The sequence below is a fragment of the Heterodontus francisci genome, chromosome 39 (assembly GCF_036365525.1).
Source record: "Heterodontus francisci isolate sHetFra1 chromosome 39, sHetFra1.hap1, whole genome shotgun sequence".
NCBI lineage: Eukaryota > Metazoa > Chordata > Chondrichthyes > Heterodontiformes > Heterodontidae > Heterodontus > Heterodontus francisci.
This window is the reverse complement of record NC_090409.1, coordinates 39,487,862-39,510,826: the sequence shown is the minus strand read 5'-3', so window position 1 is coordinate 39,510,826 and position 22,965 is coordinate 39,487,862. Positions and strand designations below refer to the sequence as shown.

The window sequence follows — 22,965 nt, the reverse complement described above, 5'->3', positions numbered from 1 at the left end:
GGAGACAGCTGGGTTCCAGGCCATGAGGCGGAACTGAGAGAAGAGTTTGTATTCACATAACAACAACTTGCATTTATATAGCACTTTTAATGTAATAGAACATCACAAGATGTTTCACATGGCACAGTGCGGGGAAGTGGGTGTTGGATAAACGGGACTTGGTGTGAGTTAGGATACGGGGCAGCAGAGTTTTTGATGGCAGTGTAATGTCTCCCTCCTTTCCTTCCTGGAAAGTTTCTCCCTCTTTACTCCATCAAAACCCTTCATCGTCGCAGGGTGACAGACCCAGAGGAGATTAATAGCAAAGGGAGGGAGGACAGATCAACGCAGAGTCCGGTTCCTGTAGTAAAGGAGTTCAGCACTAGATGGCGCAGCGGTCCAAGCTGAACTAGAAACGGAGCAATAAAAGCAAAATACTGCAGATGCTGGAAATCTGAAATAAAAACAAGAAATGCTGGAACCACTCAGCAGGTCTGGCAGCATCTGTGAAAAGAGAAGCAGAGTTAACGTTTCAGGTCAGTGACCCTTCTTCAGAACTGACAAATATTAGAAAAGTCACAGGTTATAAGCAAGTGAGGTGGGGGTGGGGCAAGAGATAACAAAGGAGAAGGTGAAGATTGGACAAGGCCACATAGCTGACCAAAAGGTCATGGAGCAAAGACAAACAATATGTTAATGGTGTGTTGAAAGAGAAAGCATTAGTACAGATTAGGTGTTAACGGACTGAATATTGAACAGCAGCAAGTGCAAACCTGTTTTTTTAATCAGGCTTGCACTGGTTAGCTGGGGTCCGAGCACCGATCCCTGTGGTACCTCACTAGTCACTGCCTGCCATTCGGAAAAAGACCCATTTATCCCTACTCTTCGTTTCCTGTCCGCCAAAAAATTTTCTATCTATCGCAATACACTACCCCCAAACCCATGTGCTTTAATTTTACACGCTAATCTCTTATGTGGGACTTTGTCGAAAGCCTTCTGAAAGTCCAAATAAACCACATCCATTGGCTCCCCCTCACCAACTCTACTACTTTTTGTTAAGTGTCCTACACAGTCTACCAACACCCTACTAAATGGTTCCCCAATAACTGGGATGGGAATTATGGCAGGTTGTGGTTTTCCCACAATCTGGAATGTATGGCACATTTTACAAAACTGCACCATGTCCTTGGAATGACCTGGCCAGTAGTAATGTTGATTTCTATGTGTTTCGGTCTTCCGGATCCCTATATGTCCCGCTGGAGGAATCCCACGCACTAACCTGAATAGTTCCCGGTGATACTTTAGAGATACCACTATCTGATGAAGAACTGTCCAGTCTTCATCCACAGGTCTGTGAGAAGGTCTCCACTTCCTCATCACAATCCCATTTTCAATATCAGAGCCTTCTGGAACTCCTTTTACCTCAGCTTCTGATAGAGCTGTTTGTGTCACATTCTTCAACTCTGGGTCAGCTAGCCGAGCTGTGATCAGAGAAGATTTATCAAATATTTCATTTGGATTATCTAAATCCCCAAAGATAGTTTCATATATTCAACTACCTGACTGTGGTGGCAATTTTACCTCCGACAATGGAACTTGTTTAGCCATTGCTCGGGTTATTACACGAGGAAAAAGTCCTGGAATCTTTCCCCAGGAGTAGATCAACTCTGTCTACTGGCAAGCTATGAACAACTCCTACAGTTACCATTCCAGACATTAGATCACACTCTAAGGTAGGGGTATACACTCCCCATCAATACCATTCACTAAAACATTAGCATTCAGTGCACTCTCTGGTGCAAATTTTATGCCTTTTCCCAGCAAACGTTTGGGTGGCTCCTGTATCCCTAAGTATAATTATAGGTTTGCCTGCCTCACTCGAGGGATAAGAGTTACTTTTCCTTTTGACAAGAATTTCCAGTATCTTATTCACAACCCCTACACTCTGTGGTTTTTGTACTTGTCCTTACAGCTGCAGTCAGAACTACAGCCTGATCTACATGCTCGGTCAGGGCCTCTTTCTCTTCATTGTCTTTATGCACCGTATTAAATCCCATGGGTTTAATTCACAACTTCCAGCAATCTGCTCGAATATGTCCCACCTTGTGACAATGGTAACATTTAGGCTTGCGGACCTCACTCCCACCCTCAGCATCTTCTTTTCTGGACCAAGGAGGAGATCCTGGTGCATTCCCAGCTGTCCATTCTTGTCCCCGGCTACTTGCCTTCCTTTCACTCTCCCACCTCCTATCCTGCTTGGGTTTGTGGAGGTGACGGACAAAGGGGTTTGAGTTTATACACAAACTCAATCAGCAGCAATTTCTGCTGCCTGTCGGCTGTTGAAACCTTCTGATTCTCTACCCGAGTTCTTACAACTGGAGGGAGTGAATTCTTAAATTCTTCCAGGAGAATCCGTTCTCTAAGGTTCTCATACGTGGTTTCCATCTTTAATGCTCGTATCCAACAATCAAAATTAATTTGTTTTACCCTCTCAAATTCTATGTTAATCTGCCCAGCCAATCACCAGAGGTTCTGAAACTTCTGTCAGTAAACTTCAGGGACTAACTCGTACGCAGTGAGAATGGCCTTTTTTACCATCTCAATCTGTGGAAGCCTCTGCAGAAAGCATGGCATAAAGTTCATGAACTCTGCCCATCAACCTGATTTGCATAAGCAGTGTTCAGCTTTCCTTTGGCCATTTCACTTGTTTAACTATCGTTTCAAAAGCAATGAAAAATACCTCTACGTCCCTTTCTTCAAACTTAGGGAGAGCTTGTATCAATTTAAACAGCTTTTCACTGTGTCCTGGGTTGGACTTAGATTCTTCCTGGAGTCAGGATCACCCTGTTACTTTAGTTCCAGCTTTTAAAAAAAAATTCAAATTCCCTTCTTTCTTTCTCTCTGAAATGCTCTCCCTTTTTCACTTTCCTCTTTTGCAAATTCAAGTTTTTCCACTGACATTTCTTCTTCAGCCTCAAGTTTTTTCCAATTCTGTTTCTTGTTGAAGCTCCAGTTGCTTTGTCTGTAACTGAATTTTAGTTAATTCAACTGCATTACCCTCTGGTTTGCTTTCTTCTTCCAATTTCAAATGTAGGGCTATTATGTCAATTATTCCTGCTTTCTTCGCCCCTGGTTGTAACTCTAATGTCAACAGGTCTGCCAAATCCTTTAATTTCATCTTGGTTAAGTATCTCAAATCACTGAGGGATACATTCACCTTCCCCAGACAAGTTGCAGCTGCTGTTAAAGACATTCCAGTGGTGTAAATGTTACTCCATGACACACGAAACCTGGTTCTTTTTATATTCCCTTTTCCAATTATTATAACCCACTTACAATTGAACTTGGTCAGCGTTGGTTTATCCTGGAAAAAGAGAGCCCCCAAATAAATATTGATATGACCAAAGCAGGAGGTGTGCACTGTTAATTCAGTCCCACTTCTCCACAGGTCACAGCATATTCTTTAAAAGTTTCCCCACACTATTATTCCCCAGAATAGAACACACTAACCAGCCCTCTTAACAGTCCAAAATTAACAATTTTATTTAAAAAAAGCTAAAGAAAAATACCAGCATATTTTTGAATATGCAACCTGAAGTTTTTTTTTAATAAAAGTCATATATACATATATTCTGCCTCAGAAAGTGGTGGAGGCGGAATCATTGAATATATTTAAAGTGGAGACAGATAGATTCTTGTTAGACAAGGGAATCAAAGGTTATGGGGGGCGGTGGGGGAGGTGTAGATGGGAGTGTGGGATGTGAGACACAAACACATCTTATTGAATGACGGAGCAGACTCAAGGGGCTGAATGGCCTACTTCTGCTCCTAATTCATATGTTCATATATTCTTATACATATATCGGTCAACTGGAAAAATAAAAAGAATTTTTAGATTAGAGCTCTGTTACAGACAAAAACACAAATAGATCACGTGTCCACCCTAAAAGAATAGCAGATGAGACGCACTGCACCAAACTTGCAGACAGTCCAACGTCCGAGCAACTGTTAAAAAGGATTCTTCCAGAATTAGTTCTCTTCAGGCGGTGTTGAAAAGCAAATTAGCAGGCCTTGTTGAAATGCAGGAACAAGACAAATTAACACACTGAACTTCAGAATCTTTGAGGGAGTTGCAAGTAAAAGCACTGGGTTGTAGTCTTCTGTTCTTCCTTGGAATTCTTTCCTTTTTCTGTCCTTCTTTGACACTTCAGCAGCATTTGACTTTTGTCTCCTTCCAGAAGGTATCACACACGCACTGACGAACAACCAAACAGCTTGGCAGTTCTCTGCCCACCCAGATCTTGTCTGTTGTTACTGGGCTTGTCAATTTCTGCCTCTGTTGCCATGGCTTCTGTTCAAAGCCGAGCCCAGCCAGGTGACAAAGAGCAACACTGGTCAATCAGCCCTCATTGTCCTCTTCATTAAAAAAACATTTACTTAGCTTAACTAGAAATTCCTTTTTTTAAAAAAATTATTTAGGAAAACAGAGTCACTTTCATAAAACCACTCGCTCATCATTTGGATACTTTGGAAGTTACCATCTCACACAGGGAGTGATCAATGGGTTACACAGCTGAAGTTGGTCCTGTGTGTTCCTGAGACTGGGTTTGGACACTGTATCAGTAATACTGAGATACAATGAAATATCAATCGGACAGGTTTTCGAGTAACGGGACAAAACTTTCATTGGGTGATTATCTCAAGACTCTGCTGGTCAGAGGGATTTGTACAGAGTGGGAAGTGATTGTTGATCCCGATCTCAGACTTTCCACCAGGATTCACTGGATAACCACAATACTGGGCTGATTTTCCCTCCCTGACCCAGGCTCAGTGCAGTGTAAACTCAGTTAGTGCTGGACAGCCCCGTTCCCCAGAAGGTTTTGTTCTCCAGCTGCTCCATTCTGATGCTCAGGTGCTGTTGTGAAACATGGGACCTTGCTACCTAAACAAGTCACCCCTGTCAAAGGGATGACATTAGATGCTTCATTGTGATTGATGTTGTGTTTGTTCGCTTTCCTGGGAGGGAAAAAACAGCAGAGTTCAGGTTACATTAAAAGAATCCAACACTTTGTACAAGTGTGTAAAGGAGCTGTTCAGGAGCACAGACCGATTAAATTACACTCAACCTCCTGGGCCCCAATGGCAGCTGGAAAATGGGTCACAGGAGCTGCACGGTGATGGAGCACAGAGTGCAGAGGAGAGGAGGCAATGGGCAAGAGCTGGACACTCCACAGGACCTGTGCTAACCGAGGAACCAGACCAATAGAAAAATGACAGCTCACCTCAACATTGGAGATTAAGAAGAATTGATGAGGATCTCAGTTAACACTGAGCTGAAGATGATGGGGATCAGATCAGACAGGAGGAGGCTGGGAATGTCCAGACTCTCCAGACTGATCCTGAATTATTGAGAGGAGTCAGATGGACAGGATATTCCCTGATGTGATCAAACCCGACCCAGCAGTGACCAAACAGGCTGACGGAGGCAGAAATATTGTGATGGGGAAAAAAGAGTCAGAGGACAGAGTTAGAGAATCTGCAATAGTTTCCCCCCCACAACTGGCAGATGGGCAAGAGATGGGCAGGGAGATGTGGATGTTGAGGGAGGCAGAGAAATGCAACATATTTTATTGTTAGTGATCAAAACCACTGATGGTCAGGTCAAGGGATGAGAGTGGACACAGGGTACATCACAGAAGCGGAGGTAGGTGGGATTTGAGTGATGGGAGAATATGGAGTCAGAAGCTCAGCTCAGGGTCTGATAGGACTCCGAGGTTGTGAACAGTCTGGTTCAGCCTCAGACAGTGGCCAGGGAAGGGGATGGAGTCAGTGACTGGGGAACAGAGCAAGGATCAGAGGCTGGTGAAAAGTCAGAGGAGAGGGGACAAGGGGATTTTAGGTGTAGGCTGGTGAGTTGTTTGCTGCAGAGATTAGGCGAGTGTCTATTAACTGTGTGATAGAGGGAGCCGCACATTCCTGCTCTTCACCTTCAGTTCAGCAGCTAGAGGATGACAACAAGCTGGAAGTGACTGGATAATGCAGCATTGAAACATCCTACACAGCACAAAGTGTATCAGTGTACACAACATTTCCACAACACCAAATATAATAAAACAAAACTAGAATTAACAATGGGAACTGCAGATCATTCTGGAACTCACCATCTTTGTCGGTTTTGGATTATGAAAACCAGAATTATGCAAAGAAGAACAAGAATTATGCAAACAAGAACCAGAATTGCGATGACCAATCCAACTACCAATCCAGTAGAGGGTCCAGGACCTAGAGACAGAATGAAGCCGTTAACAGACTGGGACACACTAACAAAACTAACAGCAGAGACTGTCAGCACCTAGTGTTTCAGAACCATCCCCAGTGCAAACACATCCCTGGTCAATTCTAGTCCTGGAGGGATGTGGGAGATTAAACACCAATAAACAGCCACAGACACAGGAAGCCACCCCACAGCTCGACTTTCTTACACACCCACAATGTGATCAATACATGGTTTCCAATGGAGATAACCAGACCCTGACCAGCAGCAGCCTCCCTTTAATTAAACCCAACAGCCCGCTGAAATAGAGCAGGAATTTAAAATAATTTGCTGTTTGGGTAAACCACAGGATTGGATGGAACGCTGGTTTACAATGGGATCAGTATTACTTTCCACTGACTTCAATGCTGAGGAGTCCTGGGGCCTATGGGGAACCGGTGGGGTGTAGTGGGACTGTTACTGGACTAGTACTCCAGAGCCCAGGTGAATGCTCTGGGGACAGGGGTTTGAATCCCACCCACAGCAGATGGTGAAATTTGAATTTAATTAATAAAATCAGTAATTTAAAATAAAAAGCTAGAATAATGGTGACCATGAAAACAGTCGATTTGTTCATGAATGTCCTTTAGAGAAAGAAATCTGCTGGTCTGGCCTACACGTAACTCCAGACTCACAGCAATATGGTTAACTCTGAACTGCCCTCTGAAATGGCCGAGCAAGCCACTCAGTTCAACAGCAATTAGGGATGGGCAATAAATGCTGGCCTGGCCAGTGACGCAGACATCCCACTAACATGAATAAAATAAAACAAAGTGACTGCTGACAACGCAACCCACTGCCAACATCAGAAGCTCCCAGCTTCACACATGTGCAGATCAGAGTCTTGCTGTTCGTACAGTGCTGCCCATGTGCAGTCTACGTCAGCACCCGGTTTACCAGGACTTACTCATGTCTACGCTCAAACATCATTGTGTACTGCAATGTCTGCTCACCGCTCACCCCCAGCCTCGCTTCATCTCCGCCCTCCACCACCCACCCCCCCACCTACTCACTCCACGCTTCACACCTCCACCTATCTGTGGGCCATTCACTCCAGCCTCCCCACTCCGTCCCGCGATTGCTGCCTTTCTTCCTCGCACAGAGACAGAAAAGATAAGCAGGGGAGGGGAGCAGAGGGATGGCAGAGGGAATGAAGCAGCGATGCCAGGAGCAAGTGGTGAGTAGACTGCTGCGGTAGGCAGCAATGATGGCAGGAGGGAGCGAGGTATTGTTGGGGGTGGGATGGAGGTGGCGATGGCAAGAGGGAGCGAGGTACTGTTGGGGGTGGAATGGCGATGTCAGGAGGGAGCGAGGGACTGCTGGGGGTGGAATGGAGGTGGCGATGGCAGGAGGGAGCGAGGTACTGTTGGGGGTGGGATGGCGATGTCAGGAGGGAGCGAGGGACTGCTGGGGGTGGGATGGAGGTGGTGATGGCAGGAGGGAGTGAGGTACTGCTGGGGGTGGGATGGAGGTAGTGATGTCAGGAGGGAGCGAAGTACTGCTGGGGGTGGGATGGAGGTGGTGATGGCAGGAGGGAGCGAGGTACTGTTGGGGGTGGGATGGCGATGGTGATGGCAGGAGGGAGCGAGGTACTGCTGGGGGTGGGATGGAGGTAGTGATGTCAGGAGGGAGCGAAGTACTGCTGGGGGTGGGATGGAGGTGGCGATGGCAGGAGGGAGCGAGGTACTGTTGGGGGTGGGATGGCGATGGTGATGGCAGGAGGGAGTGAGGTACTGCTGGGGGTGGGATGGAGGTAGTGATGTCAGGAGGGAGCGAAGTACTGCTGGGGGTGGGATGGAGGTGGCGATGGCAGGAGGGAGCGAGGTACTGCTGGGGGTGGGATGGAGGTGGCGAAGGCAGGAGGGAGCGAGGTACTGCTGGGGGTGGGATGGAGGTGGCGAAGGCAGGAGGGAGCGAGGTACTGCTGGGGGTGGGATGGAGGTAGTGATGTCAGGAGGGAGCGAGGTACTGATGGAGGTGGCGATGGCAGGAGGGAGCGAGGTATTGCTGGGGGTGGGATGGAGGTGGTGATGGCAGGAGGGAGCGAGGTACTGTTGGGGGTGTGATGGAGGCAGTGATCACAGCCACTGTGGGCATTTGTGTTTCATTTGTTTTGTGATAAATTGAGCGTCGCCATCTTTATTACTGGCAGCTGCCAAAAAGGTCACAGACAGCGACGTTTCAGTGGATCAGGCTGCATTTTCACATGTGCAAGTATTGCGACACCGAGTGGATGCATTGTCAGCAAATGCAGCAAAAGAATAAAAAACTCCCTCCTGACTGGATACCACTGTGCCCCCACCTCGGGTGGGTCTGTCCTGCCAGTGGGACAAGACATACCCAGGGATGGTGATAGAGGAGTCTGGGTTGGAGGGTTGATTCTGTGAGTATGACTGTCACACAGCTCGCCTAACATGGAGACCAATTTCCAGATGTCAGCGAGGGGGACTTTGCAGTGTCAACTGGGCTGGGTTTGCCTTTGCTGTGTCCTGATTTGATGTCTGGGTCACAGCCAGTGGTCTGTTCAGTTTTAGTCTGTTTTTTCTTTCTAGTGGTTTGATACAAACTGATTGAAGTAACCGAGCAAATCAGAGGGCAGTTAAAAGTTAACCAGGTTAATGTGGGACAGGAGTCACATATAGACCAGACCGGGTAAGGACGGCAGGTTTCCTTCCCGAGAGGGACATTAGTGAACCAGTTGGGTTTTACAACAATCCAACAGCTTCATGGTCACTTTTATTGGGACCAACTTTATATTTCCAGATTTATTTTAAACTGAATTTCAATTCTGAAAGTGCCATGGTGGGATTTGAAGCCACGTTCTCTGGATTATTAGTCCAGGCTTCTGGATTACTAGTCCAGTAACATAACCACTGCACTACCGTACTCATAAAATCAGAGAGTAAATGCAGAATACCTGAAACAGAAACCTCTCACCTGTTACAGAGAGATGGACTGAATCAGCTTGTTGCCATTGATAGTGCTCACCGATCCTCTTGTAAATCTGACACTGATACTCATTCTGGTCTGACTGCATGAGGTCAGAGATCATTAGTGACCAGTTGCCTTGCTCCAGTTGATCTTTGAACAGGTTTGTTCTGTTTCTGAACCGTGGGTCTTGTTGTATTAAGTCATCGTTCCCATCGATAAATCTGTGTAAAATTTCACGATTGGATATCCACCAAATTAGCTGTAACTCAGAGACTGGGACATTCCCTTTGTAGATACAGGGCAGCACAACCTGCTCCCCAAGGAACCCAGAAACTGGGACAGGCAAGTAACCTGGAAAAGATTGAAAGTATTTATCCACAGATATAACCTCCCTGCTGGTACATTCCATCCCAAGCTCCACATGGTTACACTGCGATGCTTGATTTACAAGAAGCACTGATCAGTAACTCACTGCTTTCATTTCTGTGGGAAGGTTAAAGGTCAGGCATTAAGGGCCTTCAACTAAAACCAGCTTGTGCTGGATATTTGTATCCACAGAGCAGCTGGACAGCACTTCGAATCGTGTGTTTCCCATTGTACACATGCTGGGAGAACACATCAGGATATTGGTCACCCTGCCCACCTCCCCCCTTTGGGAGAACAATGACAGACTGGGGGGGGCACAATGTGAGGTGGAGCTCAGGAGCAGAAAACTGACCCTGAAATGTAAAGACAGGAACGGGTGGGGGAGGGGGTACCCGAGGATGTGGAAAGGGCTTTGGACAGGTTGGGGGGACAATGACGGATGAGTACACTGTGTAGGGGGTGAGGCAGCACCTGATGGTCTGAAAGGGGCCGAGGCAATGTGGATCCTCATCTCCCTCCACCACTAACCTGTCAGACCTTGCTCCTCACCCCAATACGGCCAGACTCTGCCCCCTCCCAGGACCCAAAACACAATCCCCAATCCTGATGACCCTACTCCCCATGCTCAGAGGCAATTCCCAGTTCTATTTGATCCAGGACTGTCCCAGACTCCTGATCCCAGTGCTCAGGACCCCATCCCAGTGTCACCGAGTGTTGCTCAGTGTTGACGGGTATTCCCAAGCGCAGAGGCACCTGCAGAAAAGAACATCCTGTTTAAATGTTATTTGAGTAACTCGTAACGTAATTTTAGTGAACAATGAAGAGTTTGCAAGGCATCATGGGGTTTAGCCAACTTGACCACATTCCACACAGGAACTGAGTAACATAAATTCAAAGACTTATTCAATGGAGAGCAGATGTCCATGTGGAATGCTGACAAAGATACCAGCCTGTAACAAGGTTAAGATAAGGTGGTGTGCGTACAGGAGAACCAAGGATGGGGACTAGAAAGGAATGGAAAACATCATGAGTAATCCCCTATCTGTCCATGGGTTGGTCCTGCAGCCCCTTTCACACCTGGTAACCACTTCTATTGGTCTTTAATAATCAATGGAGAGAATCTGTAATCATTATGATTGGACCATGTCCAGAAAGGATGGGCTGAGTAACTGTTTGAAAATGTATAAGTATTGATGATTTTTCATTGTTCAGTGGAGGGGCATCTGGACAGCCCAGTGACCTGCTCCCTGCTGGCGTAACTCAATAAACTGTTTGACATTGGAGCAGACCCAAGTGTCGAGTGATTCTTCTAGATTCATTCTCACTAACACTCAGTGTCCAGATTCCACTGTTCACATCACAGGGGTTAATCTGAAGACATTAACTGCCTTCCTTTCAGGTCTCATGATCATTATGTGTAATGTGAACCGACTGTGTCCACTCCCTCAATGGGCCCACTCACAGTGAACACAGCACCTTAAAGCAAGATGAATTCCTGATATAATGAATACTACCGGTGCCAAACGTCGTGCTCTGCACTCCTTTGGACCCCACCAGAAAGGCCGAGAGGGGGGTTTTGACGCTTGGGCAACTCTCAACCTCCATACATTCGCCCAGGCATGCGCCATGGAGAGGTCACTCCATAGTTGCCTCACAGCGACTGACACCACTGACCACCTCTAGGCGCTTACCCATTGTCTCTCGAGACAAGGAGGCCAAAGAAGAAGAAGATTCCCCAGTAATATACACATTACTGATTTCAGTCCCAGACACCCAGACAAATGTTCTTTCCAGGAGATAGCTAACTGCAGTCTGTATAAATTCACAAGGTTAACACCATCCAGGAAGATCAATCCTGATATAATCCATATCACCAGCAGCCCCGAGCTCTGCTGAAATGTGAGAGCAGTCACAGCGTTTACCTGAAACAGCAGCAACAGCATTTAGCAGCAGCAGCAGGAGGAGGAGTTTCTGTAAGTTGGGTCCCTGCAACAAGAAAACACAGTTACCCCCCTTTACCACAGTTTCTTGCTGCTCATGTCCATTTCTGAACCGGGACAGGACACAGTCCATGGTCCCTCTCCCCATTACTGACCCTCCTCCCTCCCGGCTCTGAGACACATTGAGACCGGGAGCAGCCCTGACACAGTCCATGGTCCCTCTCCCCATTACTGACTCCCCTCCCTCCCGGCTCTGAGACACATGGAGACCGGGAGCAGCCCTGACACAGTCCATGGTCCCTCTCCCCATTACTGACCCCCCTCCCTCCCGGCTCTGAGACACATTGAGACCGGGAGCAGCCCTGACACAGTCCATGGTCCCTCTCCCCATTACTGACCCCCCTCCCTCCCGGCTCTGAGACACATTGAGACCGGGAGCAGCCCTGACACAGTCCATGGTCCCACTCCCCATTACTGACCTCCCTCCCTCCCGGCTCTGAGACACATTGAGACCGGGAGCAGCCCTGACACAGTCCATGGTCCCTCTCCCCATTACTGACCCCCCTCCCTCCCGGCTCTGAGACACATTGAGACCGGGAGCAGCCCTGACACAGTCCATGGTCCCTCCCCCCATGACTGACCTCCCTCCCGGCTCTGAGACACATTGAGACCAGGAGCAGCCCTGACACAGTCCATGGTCCCACTCCCCATTACTGACCCCCCTCCCTCCCGGCTCTGAGACACATTGAGACCGGGAGCAACCCTGACACAGTCCATGGTCCCTCTCCCCATTACTGACCCCCTCCCTCCCGGCTCTGAGACACATTGAGATCGGGAGCAGCCCTGACACAGTCCATGGTCCCTCTCCCCATTACTGACCCCCCTCCCTCCCGGCTCTGAGACACATTGAGACCGGGAGCAGCCCTGACACAGTCCATGGTCCCTCTCCCCATTACTGACCCCCCTCCCTCCCGGCTCTGAGACACATTGAGACCGGGAGCAGCCCTGACACAGTCCATGGTCCCTCTCCACATTACTGACTCCCCTCCCTCCCGGCTCTGAGACACATTGAGACCGGGAGCAGCCCTGAAACAGTCCATGGTCCCTCTCCCCATTACTGACCCCCCTCCCTCCCGGCTCTGAGACACATTGAGACCGGGAGCAGCCCTGACACAGTCCATGGTCCCTCTCCCCATTACTGACCTCCCTCCCTCCCGGCTCTGAGACACATTGAGACCGGGAGCAGCCCTGACACAGTCCATGGTCCCTCTCCCCATTACTGACCCCCCTCCCTCCCGGCTCTGAGACACATTGAGATCGGGAGCAGCCCTGACACAGTCCATGGTCCCTCTCCCCATTACTGACCCCCCTCCCTCCCGGCTCTGAGACACATTGAGACCGGGAGCAGCCCTGACACAGTCCATGGTCCCTCTCCCCATTACTGACCCCCCTCCCTCCCGGCTCTGAGACACATTGAGATCGGGAGCAGCCCTGACACAGTCCATGGTCCCTCTCCCCATTACTGACCCTCCTCCCTCCCGGCTCTGAGACACATTGAGACCGGGAGCAGCCCTGACACAGTCCATGATCCCTCTCCACATTACTGACTCCCCTCCCTCCCGGCTCTGAGACACATTGAGACCGGGAGCAGCCCTGAAACAGTCCATGGTCCCTCTCCCCATTACTGACCCCCCTCCCTCCCGGCTCTGAGACACATTGAGACCGGGAGCAGCCCTGACACAGTCCATGGTCCCTCTCCCCATTACTGACCTCCCTCCCTCCCGGCTCTGAGACACATTGAGACCGGGAGCAGCCCTGACACAGTCCATGGTCCCTCTCCCCATTACTGACCCTCCTCCCTCCCGGCTCTGAGACACATTGAGACCGGGAGCAGCCCTGACACAGTCCATGGTCCCTCTCCCCATTACTGACCCCCCTCCCTCCCGGCTCTGAGACACATTGAGACCGGGAGCAGCCCTGACACAGTCCATGGTCCCTCTCCCCATTACTGACCTCCCTCCCTCCCGGCTCTGAGACACATTGAGACCGGGAGCAGCCCTGACACAGTCCATGGTCCCTCTCCCCATTACTGACCCTCCTCCCTCCCGGCTCTGAGACACATTGAGACCGGGAGCAGCCCTGACACAGTCCATGGTCCCTCTCCCCATTACTGACCCCCCTCCCTCCCGGCTCTGAGACACATTGAGACCGGGAGCAGCCCTGACACAGTCCATGGTCCCTCTCCACATTACTGACTCCCCTCCCTCCCGGCTCTGAGACACATTGAGACCGGGAGCAGCCCTGAAACAGTCCATGGTCCCTCTCCCCATGACTGACCCCCCGGGTGTGAGACACTGACAATACCTGCTGTGCTTTTCTATCCATTGCCCCGATCCTGGATCACCAGCTCCAGTGAAAATGGCGGGAATCTGCCTGAACCCTTCATCCGGTTTATAAAGAAACCAATACTTGGCGGGCACGGCTTCTATTGGCAGTCAGGGCCGGGGTCAGAGCAGGTCGCCCAATCAGCGACCGGGCCCGCCTGTCACTCAGCGCTCGACCCGCCGGGGTGGGGCTAACAACTTCTCCTGGCCCCAGTGGCGGGTCTCAGAGCCAATCGCCCAATCAGCGGCCGGACTGGCCTGTCACTCATTACTAACCCCGCCCACAGTCCCCTGGCCCCGCCCCTTGGCTGATTCAGTTCTGTTTAGTTCATTTCCGGTGTTGAGGAAGACCAGCTCCAGGAGCTGATGGGGACTATTGCCTCTCCAGATCCTTCTTCCCCTTCACTTCCCTCTGATCTGACCCCTTGCTGTGTATTCACTAAACCCTCAGACCTTCCTCTCTCTGACAGGGAACGTTCTTTACTCAGCAAAGGACTCTGTTTTATCCCCTTCCGCCTCCACCTCAATGAATTTCACCCTCGGTATGACATTGAGCTCGTCTTCCGTTGCCTCCAGGCTCACTTAGAGTTAGAGTGGTACAGCATAGAAACAGGCCCTTCGGCCCACCGCGTCCATGCCGACCATAATGCCTATCTATACTAATCCCACCTGCCTGCATTAATTCCATATCCCTCCATGTCTTGTTCATTCAAGTACCTGTCCAGATGCCTCTTCAATGTTGCTACTGTTCCTGCCTCCACCAGCTCCTCTGGCAGCTCATTCCAGATACCCACTATTCTTTGTGTGAAAAATGTACCCCTTTGAACTCCTTTAAACCTCCTCCCTCTCACCTTAAATCTATGTCCTCCAGTTTTAGTCACCCCTACCATGGGAAATAGATTCTGGCTATCTACCTTATCTATGCCTCTCATAATTTTATATACCTCTGTCATGTCCCCTCTCAACCTCCTTAGCTCCAGTGAAAACAGACCCAGCCTATCCAATCTCTCTTTATAACTCAAGCCCTCCAAACCAGGCAACATCCTTGTGAATCTTTTCTGCACCCTCTCTAGCTTAATCACATCTTTCCTGTAGTGCGGCGACCAGAACCGCACACAGTACTCCAAATGCGGCCGAACCAACGTTATGTACAACTGTAACAGGACGTCCCAACTCTTGTACTCAATGCCTCGGCCGTAATGCAAGCATGCCATATGCCTTCTTCACCATCCTGTCTACCTGTGTTGCCACTTTCAGGGAACTATGTACTTGCACCCCAGGGTCTCTCTGCTCAACAACACTCCCCAGGGCCCTGCCATTCACTGTATATGTCCTGCCCTGGTTTAGCGTCCCAAAATGCATAATTTCACACTTGTCTGCGTTAAATTCCATTTGTCAATCCCTTGCCCACTTTCCCAGTTTATCTATATCCTGTTGTAATCTTAGACAACCTTCTTCACTGTCCACTACACCACCAATTTTGGTGTTATCTGCAAACTTACCAATCATGCCCCCTACATTCTCATCCATGTCATTAATATATATGACAAACAGAGGGCCCAGCACCAATCCCTGCGGCACACCACTGGTCACCGGCCTCCGATCTGAAAAACAACCCTCCACTACCACCCTCTGCCTCCCATCACCAAACCAATCTTGTATCCAATTGGCTAGCTCACCATGGATCCCATGTGTTCGAACCTTCCAGACCAGCCTACCATGCGGGACCTTGTCAAAGGCCTTGCTAAAGTCCATGTAGACAACGTCCACCACCCTGCCATCATCAATCCTCTTAGTCACCTCCTCAAAAAACTCAATCAAATTTGTGAGACATGATTTCCCACATACAAAGCCATGCTTACTATCCCGAATCAGACCATGCCTTTCCAAATGCATATAGATCCTGTCTCTCAGAATCCCTTCCAATAACTTTCCCACTACTGATGTAAGGCTCACCGGCCTGTAGTTCCCTCGCTTATCCCTGCTGCCCTTCTTAAAGGCACAACATTAGATATCCTCCAGTCTTCCGGTACCTCACCCGTGGCTAACAATGATACAAAAATCTCTGCCAGGGCCCCAGCAATCTCCTCCCTTGCTTCCCATAATGTCCTAGGATGCATCTGGCCAGGCCCTGGGGATTTATCCACCTTAATGCGCTTCAAAACCTCCAACACCTCCTCCTTTGTAATGTTGATAGGCTCCAGGATATCGCTGTTCCCTCCCTTGAACTCACTAGATTCCATGACCTTCTCCATGGTAAATACAGACGAGAAGTATTCATTTAAGACCTCGCCCATTTCCAGTGGCTCCTCACATACATTACCACACTGATCCTTAAGGGGACCTACTCTCTCCCTCGCTACCCTTTTACTCTTAAAAACTTACAGAATCTTTTAGGATTCTCCTTTATCTTATCTGCCAGGGAAATCTCATGGCCCCTTTTCGCCCTCCTAATTTCCTTCTTAAGTGTACTCCTGCATCCCTTATACTCCGAGGGACTCGCTTGATCCCAGCTGCCTATACCTGAAATAATTTCTCCTCATCTCAGTCCTGAATGATTGGCCCCTTATCCTGAGACTGTGTCCCCATGTTCTAGATCCCCCGACCAGCGGGAACAATCTCTCAGCTTCTACCCTATCAAACCCTTTCAGAATCAATTAGATCACCTCTCATTTTTCTGAACTCCACAGAATATAGGACCAATTTACTCAGCCCCGTCCAGACTCCAAATGGAAACAGTCAAAGAGGCCAAGCTGCACAATGTCTTGGCCTGCAGATGGAGCAGAGTGTAGATAGACCTGGTGAAGACCAGACGGGTCCGTCCATTCCAGGATTGACTTCCTGTTTGTGTCCCGCGCATTCACAGTCGGATCCACTGACGTCAAGCCGGTGTTCTTCTCCGACTCCTGCCTCCTCCTCGCTGACATCTGGCTCCATTATTCAGGGGTTAGAGAGCTGGTCTTGTAAACCATGAGTTGTGAGTTCAAATCTCATTAGGGTCCAATCTCAGTTGATGTTGTATAACACTGTTCCCGTTTGTATAAAGCTCTTCTTCAAAATGTGATGATGTCAAAAGGCCTTTCAATATTTTTAAGGCAGAGGTAGATAGATTCATGATAAGCAAGGTGGGGAAAGGTTATTGGGGATAGTTGAGAATGTGGAGTAATCAGATCAGCCATGATCTTATTGAATGGCTGAGCAGGCTCGAGAATTCATGTGACTGAGTTCTTTTCCTAATTCATATGTTCATATGACTGTCTATCCCAGGATGATCAGAGAGTTGGCAGAAAAGCATGCAGAATCTGCTCCGGCTGCAGTCGATTGGGGTCGAGGCCAAGGAGGATCTCCAAGAGGTGAAGAGCCAGCAGGACTTGCTCTTTGCCGCAGAGGCCTGCAAGATCATCTTCCAGTCCAGAGTCCGCTCCGTGGAGCAGGATGAGACGTGCTCGTGTTACTTCTTCCGAAAGGTACACAGAGAGAGCTCTGTGATCAGCAGCCTGGAGGAAGAAGACAGCTTGGTAACGTCATCGCAGTCTGACATACTAAGGTTCAGCAAATCCTTTTATGCTGGGCTGTACGACGTGAAGCCCACAGACAGCACGGCCTCCCAGTCCTTCCTGTCATCTGTCACGGAGGTCTTAGATGACAGTACGTGGGAGAGTCTGGACAAACCGCTAATTCTGGACAAACTGACAAAGGCTGTCAGGTCCTTCGAGACGAGTAAAACCACCCCCCCAGGAGCGACAGATTACCAGTTGAGTTGTTTGCGACTCTGAGGGACTGGGTCGGCTCAGACCTGCTGGAAGTGTATGCTTCTGGCCGGCAGCATGTCAGAATCCATGCGGAAAAGCAAAATACTGCAGATGCTGGATCTCTGAAATAAAAACAGAAAGTGCTGGAAATACTCAGCAAGTAAAGAGAAACAGGGTTAACATTCCAGGTTCTGATGGAAGGTCAGATACTTGAAATGTTAACTCTGTTTCTCTCTACACAGATGCTGCCAGATCTGCTGAGTATTTCTGACACTTTCTGTGAGAATAAGAAATACTGAAATGTTGTTTCTACAGCTTGTGGAAAGTTACCAAGAAGTCATTTGTGCACAACATAATGAAATCACTGAAAAAGAGAACTGATAAGGATATGTCAGTGGAGACCTTAAGACAGTACATCACTGACAAAGAGAATTGATAAGGGTATGTAAGTGGAGACCTTGGGACAGTACATCACTTAAAAATTGTGCTTAGGCAGATAACAGAGAAACAGCAAGAGTTAGAACAATGGATGTAGTGAATAAGAAACTGCCCCACTAAGATAAAGGCTGACAGCTGCAAGTTAAAACACATAATGGAGAGCCAAATAAGGTAAAACAAAAACAAGAGTTAGGGGCTAGAAAGTTAGAGTAGGGGGAGAAGTAAACAGAGGAGGAGACTGTAGCAACCATAGGATAGGTTAGTGTCATAATACGTTATAACCAATAATGTAAAATAAAGGCGTGGACAAATGGATTTGTATTGCATAAACATGAACTGAATATGTTGATCGGTGTGCCTGCTTGTAGGACACCCGATCTTGCAAGAACGTTAAATAAACTTACTTCTTCAGAGTTTGACTTGGTGTAAATTGTTATCAAGTGGGCTACGTTTCTCACATTTCTGTTCTCATTTCAGAGTTCCAGCATCCACATTATTTTGCTGTTATTTTAGTATTTACTTCACTGCCACTTCTCTTGCAGGAATGCTACCACAAAGCAGTTCTGCTCTTTTCTCTGGGATTTCCGTTTATCTCGTTTACATTTCTCACCTTCATTGCTTCCCATTTCCCTCCTGCTGTTCAATAAGGTTTCTGCTAAAACTCATTTTCACAGCCACATCTCCTTCCTCAGCGACTGTCTCCGACTCCGACTTATTCCACGTAGACTCCAACTGAAGTTTTATCCTCTGTGTTTTGAATCCACCCAGGATTACAGGTATCGCGATCCATACTCCGTGCACATGGACGCACTTGACCTCTCTCTCCAGCAGCACCGACTCACCCGATCTCAGAGCTGTCCTGCTCTGCAGTTCCATTTCATCCTTCACCTTCTCCGATGCATTTACAAAAAACTTTATCTCTTCCTTTCAGGTGTTAAAGAAGCATAAGCTCCAGCACCTCATGGGTACCAACACCCCTCCAGATCTTTCTTCCCCTTCCCTCTGACCCCCCATCCCTCCTAATCTCACCTCTTGCCATTGTTACGAGGATTTTTTTTTTGTATTAAAACTTCAGATTCCATGTCTTTAAAAACTGAAAAGGATTTCAGTGGATATTGAGATCTGAACTTTATGGATGTTTTGATAGGACGTTCAACGAAAGCTGAACTGGTAAACAAGGACAGGAATGCAGGTAATATCAAGGAAACCAGCAGGGGGTGGACCTCAGAGTTACCCTCTGTTACCACAGGAGAGAATTTATCACTGGGCATGTGAATTGTTTATGGAAAGTTGTGGTTTCAGTTTTGAACTTTTATAAAGTCAGTGGGTTTGGCCAAAAAGCAGACATTTTGAAATTGGATTCTGACCTGCCCGGAGGTCAGAAGTAGACCCGGAAAGATTATTATCTCTCGCTAAAGGATTCCTGCATCAAGAGTGGTTCCTGTTACCTTCTGTGTTTTGAAGAAATCCTGAATATTGCAAGAAATCTTTTCCTGCTATAGATTAGATTTTTTAGATTTAGATTAGAGATACAGCACTGAAACAGGCCCTTCGGCCCACCGAGTCTGTGCCGAACATCAACCACCCATTTATACTAATCCTACACTAATCCCATATTCCTACCAAACATCCCCACCTGTCCCTATATTTCCCTACCAACTACCTATACTAGTGACAATTTATAATGGCCAATTTACCTATCAACCTGCAAGTCTTTTGGCTTGTGGGAGGAAACCGGAGCACCCGGAGAAAACCCACGCAGACACAGGGAGAACTTGCAAACTCCACACAGGCAGTACCCGGAATCGAACCCGGGTCCCTGGAGTTGTGAGGCTGCGGTGCTAACCACTGCGCCACTGTGCCGCCCTTTACTGCTGCTGTAAGACCAAACAGCCTTCATGCTGCATACCTGATGGAAAGCCTTATATAAAGCCTTCTTTTGTTGAGGTTCTTTGAAAGCCTACCCATCATCGACGGCTCATCCTCACCTGGAAAGACTTCGAGTGGCATCCAACTATTCGACTTTGGTTCACCTCGCCAAACCAAAGATCTTCCTTCCAGATCATGACAACGTTTTTTTTTTATTGTTCTTTTCATTCCTATGAAACAGCTGTAAACCAAACTCCTTTTTGCTCCCCCGGTTAACCAGTTTTTGAATGGATGTGTGGTGTGTGCATGAGGGCTAGGGAAAATAAGGGACTTTAACATCTTGTCATGCAGGCCCCCATTCCCAAAAATGAGGCATATTAATTTTGCCACATGCACATTGATTTTTAAACTGTTACTGGTGTAAAAAAAGAACTTGCTTTTTTAAAAAAAAAAACACCAGACCCTTGACTGGAAAGATATTTGCCTATTTACAGACAATACTTAAAAGGGACAAAAGACCCTGACACGTTCAATCCACAATGGACTTTTGATTATCAGATCTTAAAGGTGGAGGAGTTCACATTCCAGGTTGATGGCTAAGATTGCCGTATACAAAAATGGACGTGGTCAGACCAGCTAGTCACATGACTAACTTGCAGGGCCACCTGAGTTTTTTTTTTTGAATTTGAACCTGCCACAGTGTTTGTAACTGGCAGAAAGCAGTTTACTCCTAGACTGAAGAAGGTCTCTCCTGCCTGCTCCCATCTCTTTCTCACAAGCCTCTGAACCCACTGAAGACACATGAACCTCAAAGAGAGAAAAGTCTCCTACATTGAACAAGGTTTAAGAAGAATACTGGGCCCCAATGACATGTAAGACCTACCTACAATCAAAGACTCCACAGCGAGCTTGAAGCACAGTAACGAACCCCCCTTTTAGAGATTGCCTCAAACTTTTCACTTCATTTATCTTCTCTTTTCAGTCCTTATCTACATACATCATGTATGCATGCTGGCGTGGGCGGGTCATGTATCTGTAGGCATTATCCGAATTAGAGTTCAAGGTTAAATTTAATAAATTTCAATCTTTCTTCTTTAAACCTAAAAAAACCTGTGTGTGCTGATTTCTTTTCCTTATAATTGGAAAGCGGTGAACAAGGATTCGCCAAAGGGGAGCTATAAAGAGAGTGTGTTTAACATTAAACCTTGTTACAATCTCGGTTTGAATATATATTTACTTCATTATTGGTTAAGATTTGGCTTTATAATAAACAGTTAATTTTGTTGTTGATTAAAGAAGACCTGGTTGCTGTGCTTTATTCTGGGGGACAGAGTATCTAACTGGCTGTTTCAGTAAGTGGGAAAATGTATTGATATGCTGTGGCCCGTGGAGAAGCGGGACTGAATTAACAGTGCATTCCTCCCACCTCGGTTGTAACACCATGTATTCACAATACCCTCTGACCTTCCCCTCTTTGATGCTGAACAACCTGTACTTAGCAAAGGACTCCGTTTTACACCCTTACGCCCCCTACCTCAATGTATTTTGTGCTGGACATGATGTTGAGCTTTTCCTTCGTCACTTTTGCCTCTGGGATCACTTCTTTGACCAGGAGTCCAACCCCGCCGACCAGCAGTCCCATTCACCCGCCTCCAGCATCGGACCCCTCCCTCTGGCCTCTTACCCGCTCTTGAGCTTTTCATTGAAAACTGTCGGCGTGACATCGGTCTTCTTAGTTTCTCTGCCACCCCCTCACTCACTCACTCACTCTAACCTCTCTCCCTCTGAACTTGCTGCACTCCCTTCTCTCAGGTCTAACCCTGACATTGTGGTTATTAATCTATTGCAGTTCTGATGAAGGGACACAGACCTGAAACGTTAACTCTGTTCTCTCTCGCTGCACAGACGCTGCCTGATCGTTTTCCAGCACTTTCTGTTTTTATTGCCTCTGGATTGCCAGTCCAATAACATTATCCGCTCAGCCTCCGGCTCCACCCTGCCCTTGTACTTTGGTCTCTGCCTGCAGCTGCTCTTTCTCTTTCGGTCTGACTCCTCCGGCTGAGCAGCAGCAGCTCCCCTGTCTCCGGGAGGGGATGATCGAGGCCTTGACGATAGAAAAGGGGTTTCAGGTACTGTCAGTGTCTCACACTCGGGGGGGTCAGTAATGGCGAGCGGCTCCTTCCTGATAAACGTTGCTGTTTGCGGTTTGCGCCTCCTTGTTTTTTTCAGCACCGTTCACCATCCAGACCAGATGGTGCAGGAAATAAACTTTAAAATGGCGGCGGACACGGGGGCCATCTTGTTCAGCGCGGTCCCGCCCCCGCTGCCGCCCATTGGCTGAACCGACAGCCTTCCCCTGCCAGCGGTCCACTCCCTGTGTTCCTATTGGCCGAGCTCGGTGTCGATCAGGGTCAAGGCGATGAATGCTCCGCCCAGCTGTTTCGCCGCCGAGGGGCGGGTCTGCGCTGATTGACGGTTAGAATCCACCAATAGAAATCGAGCTAAAACAATAAAATTGTGAAATAAAGACTTTCAGCAGTTGTGATAAAACCTCATTGACTGGAAAGCAGGACAGAGTTTATAATTATAGTCAATTTGCTTTGTTTCTGTTTGGGCTTTCTTTTTAACATTATTCCCTCACTATGGAATCTAATTTTTAATTTTAAAATTTGCTGAGAGCAAAACAAGTGCAAAATATTCATTATATAAGCACGGATACAAAAATTGTGCAGTCGGTCTAAGGAGGCCTCGCATGTTCCTCTCAAGGTCACTCACCATCCTGGAAATATCATCCAGAACATTCTGGGGGTTACCATTGACCAGAAACTGAACTGGACCAGCCATATAAATACTGTGACTACAAGAGCAGGTCAGAGACTGGGAATCCTGAGGCGAGTAACTCACCTCCCGACTCCCCAAAGCCTGTCCACCATCGACAAGGCACAAGTCAGGAGTGTGATGGAAGACTCTCCACTTGCCTGGATGAGTGCAGC

General features: G+C 47.9%; 2 protein-coding genes across 6 annotated transcripts in view; one reads left to right on the top strand and one right to left on the bottom strand.

Annotated features, from left to right (window-relative positions):
* Nucleotides 1-22,965, top strand: part of LOC137352763 (myelin-oligodendrocyte glycoprotein-like) — a 38,207-nt gene that overhangs the window by 1,421 nt on the left and 13,821 nt on the right. Inside the window, exon 1 of one of the 2 annotated variants that reach the window (XM_068018559.1) lies at nucleotides 21,996-22,101. The exons of the other annotated variant lie outside the window; for it this stretch is intronic. Within the exon in view, the coding sequence (XP_067874660.1) occupies nucleotides 22,066-22,101 (36 nt within the window). The 5' untranslated portion in view covers nucleotides 21,996-22,065. Of the gene's footprint in view, nucleotides 1-21,995; nucleotides 22,102-22,965 lie in introns of those variants that run through there. 2 annotated transcript variants of the gene reach the window in all.
* Nucleotides 82-22,317, bottom strand: LOC137352757 (myelin-oligodendrocyte glycoprotein-like). 4 transcript variants are annotated; one of them, XM_068018543.1, is made up of 6 exons: nucleotides 21,843-22,306; nucleotides 20,092-20,285; nucleotides 11,512-11,575; nucleotides 9,230-9,574; nucleotides 6,141-6,261; nucleotides 3,498-4,995 (listed from the first exon to the last, which is right to left on the bottom strand). In XM_068018543.1, exons 2-6 carry the CDS (start codon nucleotides 20,167-20,169, stop codon nucleotides 4,827-4,829), a joined length of 777 nt encoding a protein of 258 aa, XP_067874644.1. In that variant the 5' UTR covers nucleotides 20,170-20,285; nucleotides 21,843-22,306; the 3' UTR covers nucleotides 3,498-4,826. The 4 variants fall into 4 exon arrangements, with proteins under 4 accessions (XP_067874646.1, XP_067874644.1, XP_067874642.1 ...); XM_068018545.1 differs by lacking the exons at nucleotides 3,498-4,995; nucleotides 20,092-20,285 and adding an exon at nucleotides 82-1,460 and having other exon boundaries at nucleotides 21,507-22,317; XM_068018541.1 differs by lacking the exon at nucleotides 20,092-20,285 and having other exon boundaries at nucleotides 21,507-22,306.

Bases quoted from the DNA above. Each gene is read 5' to 3' on its own strand.
- LOC137352757 (XM_068018541.1), bottom strand. From the start codon at position 21,614: ATGGGACTGCTGGTCGGCGGGGTTGGACTCCTGGTCAAAGAAGTGATC. The intron at 9,575-11,511 runs GTAAACGCTGTG...AATCTTTTCCAG, and splicing joins TGCTGTTGCTGCTGTTTCAG to GTTACTTGCCTGTCCCAGTT. The intron at 4,996-6,140 runs GTGAGTTCCAGA...TTTCCCTCCCAG, and splicing joins ATCCAAAACCGACAAAGATG to GAAAGCGAACAAACACAACA.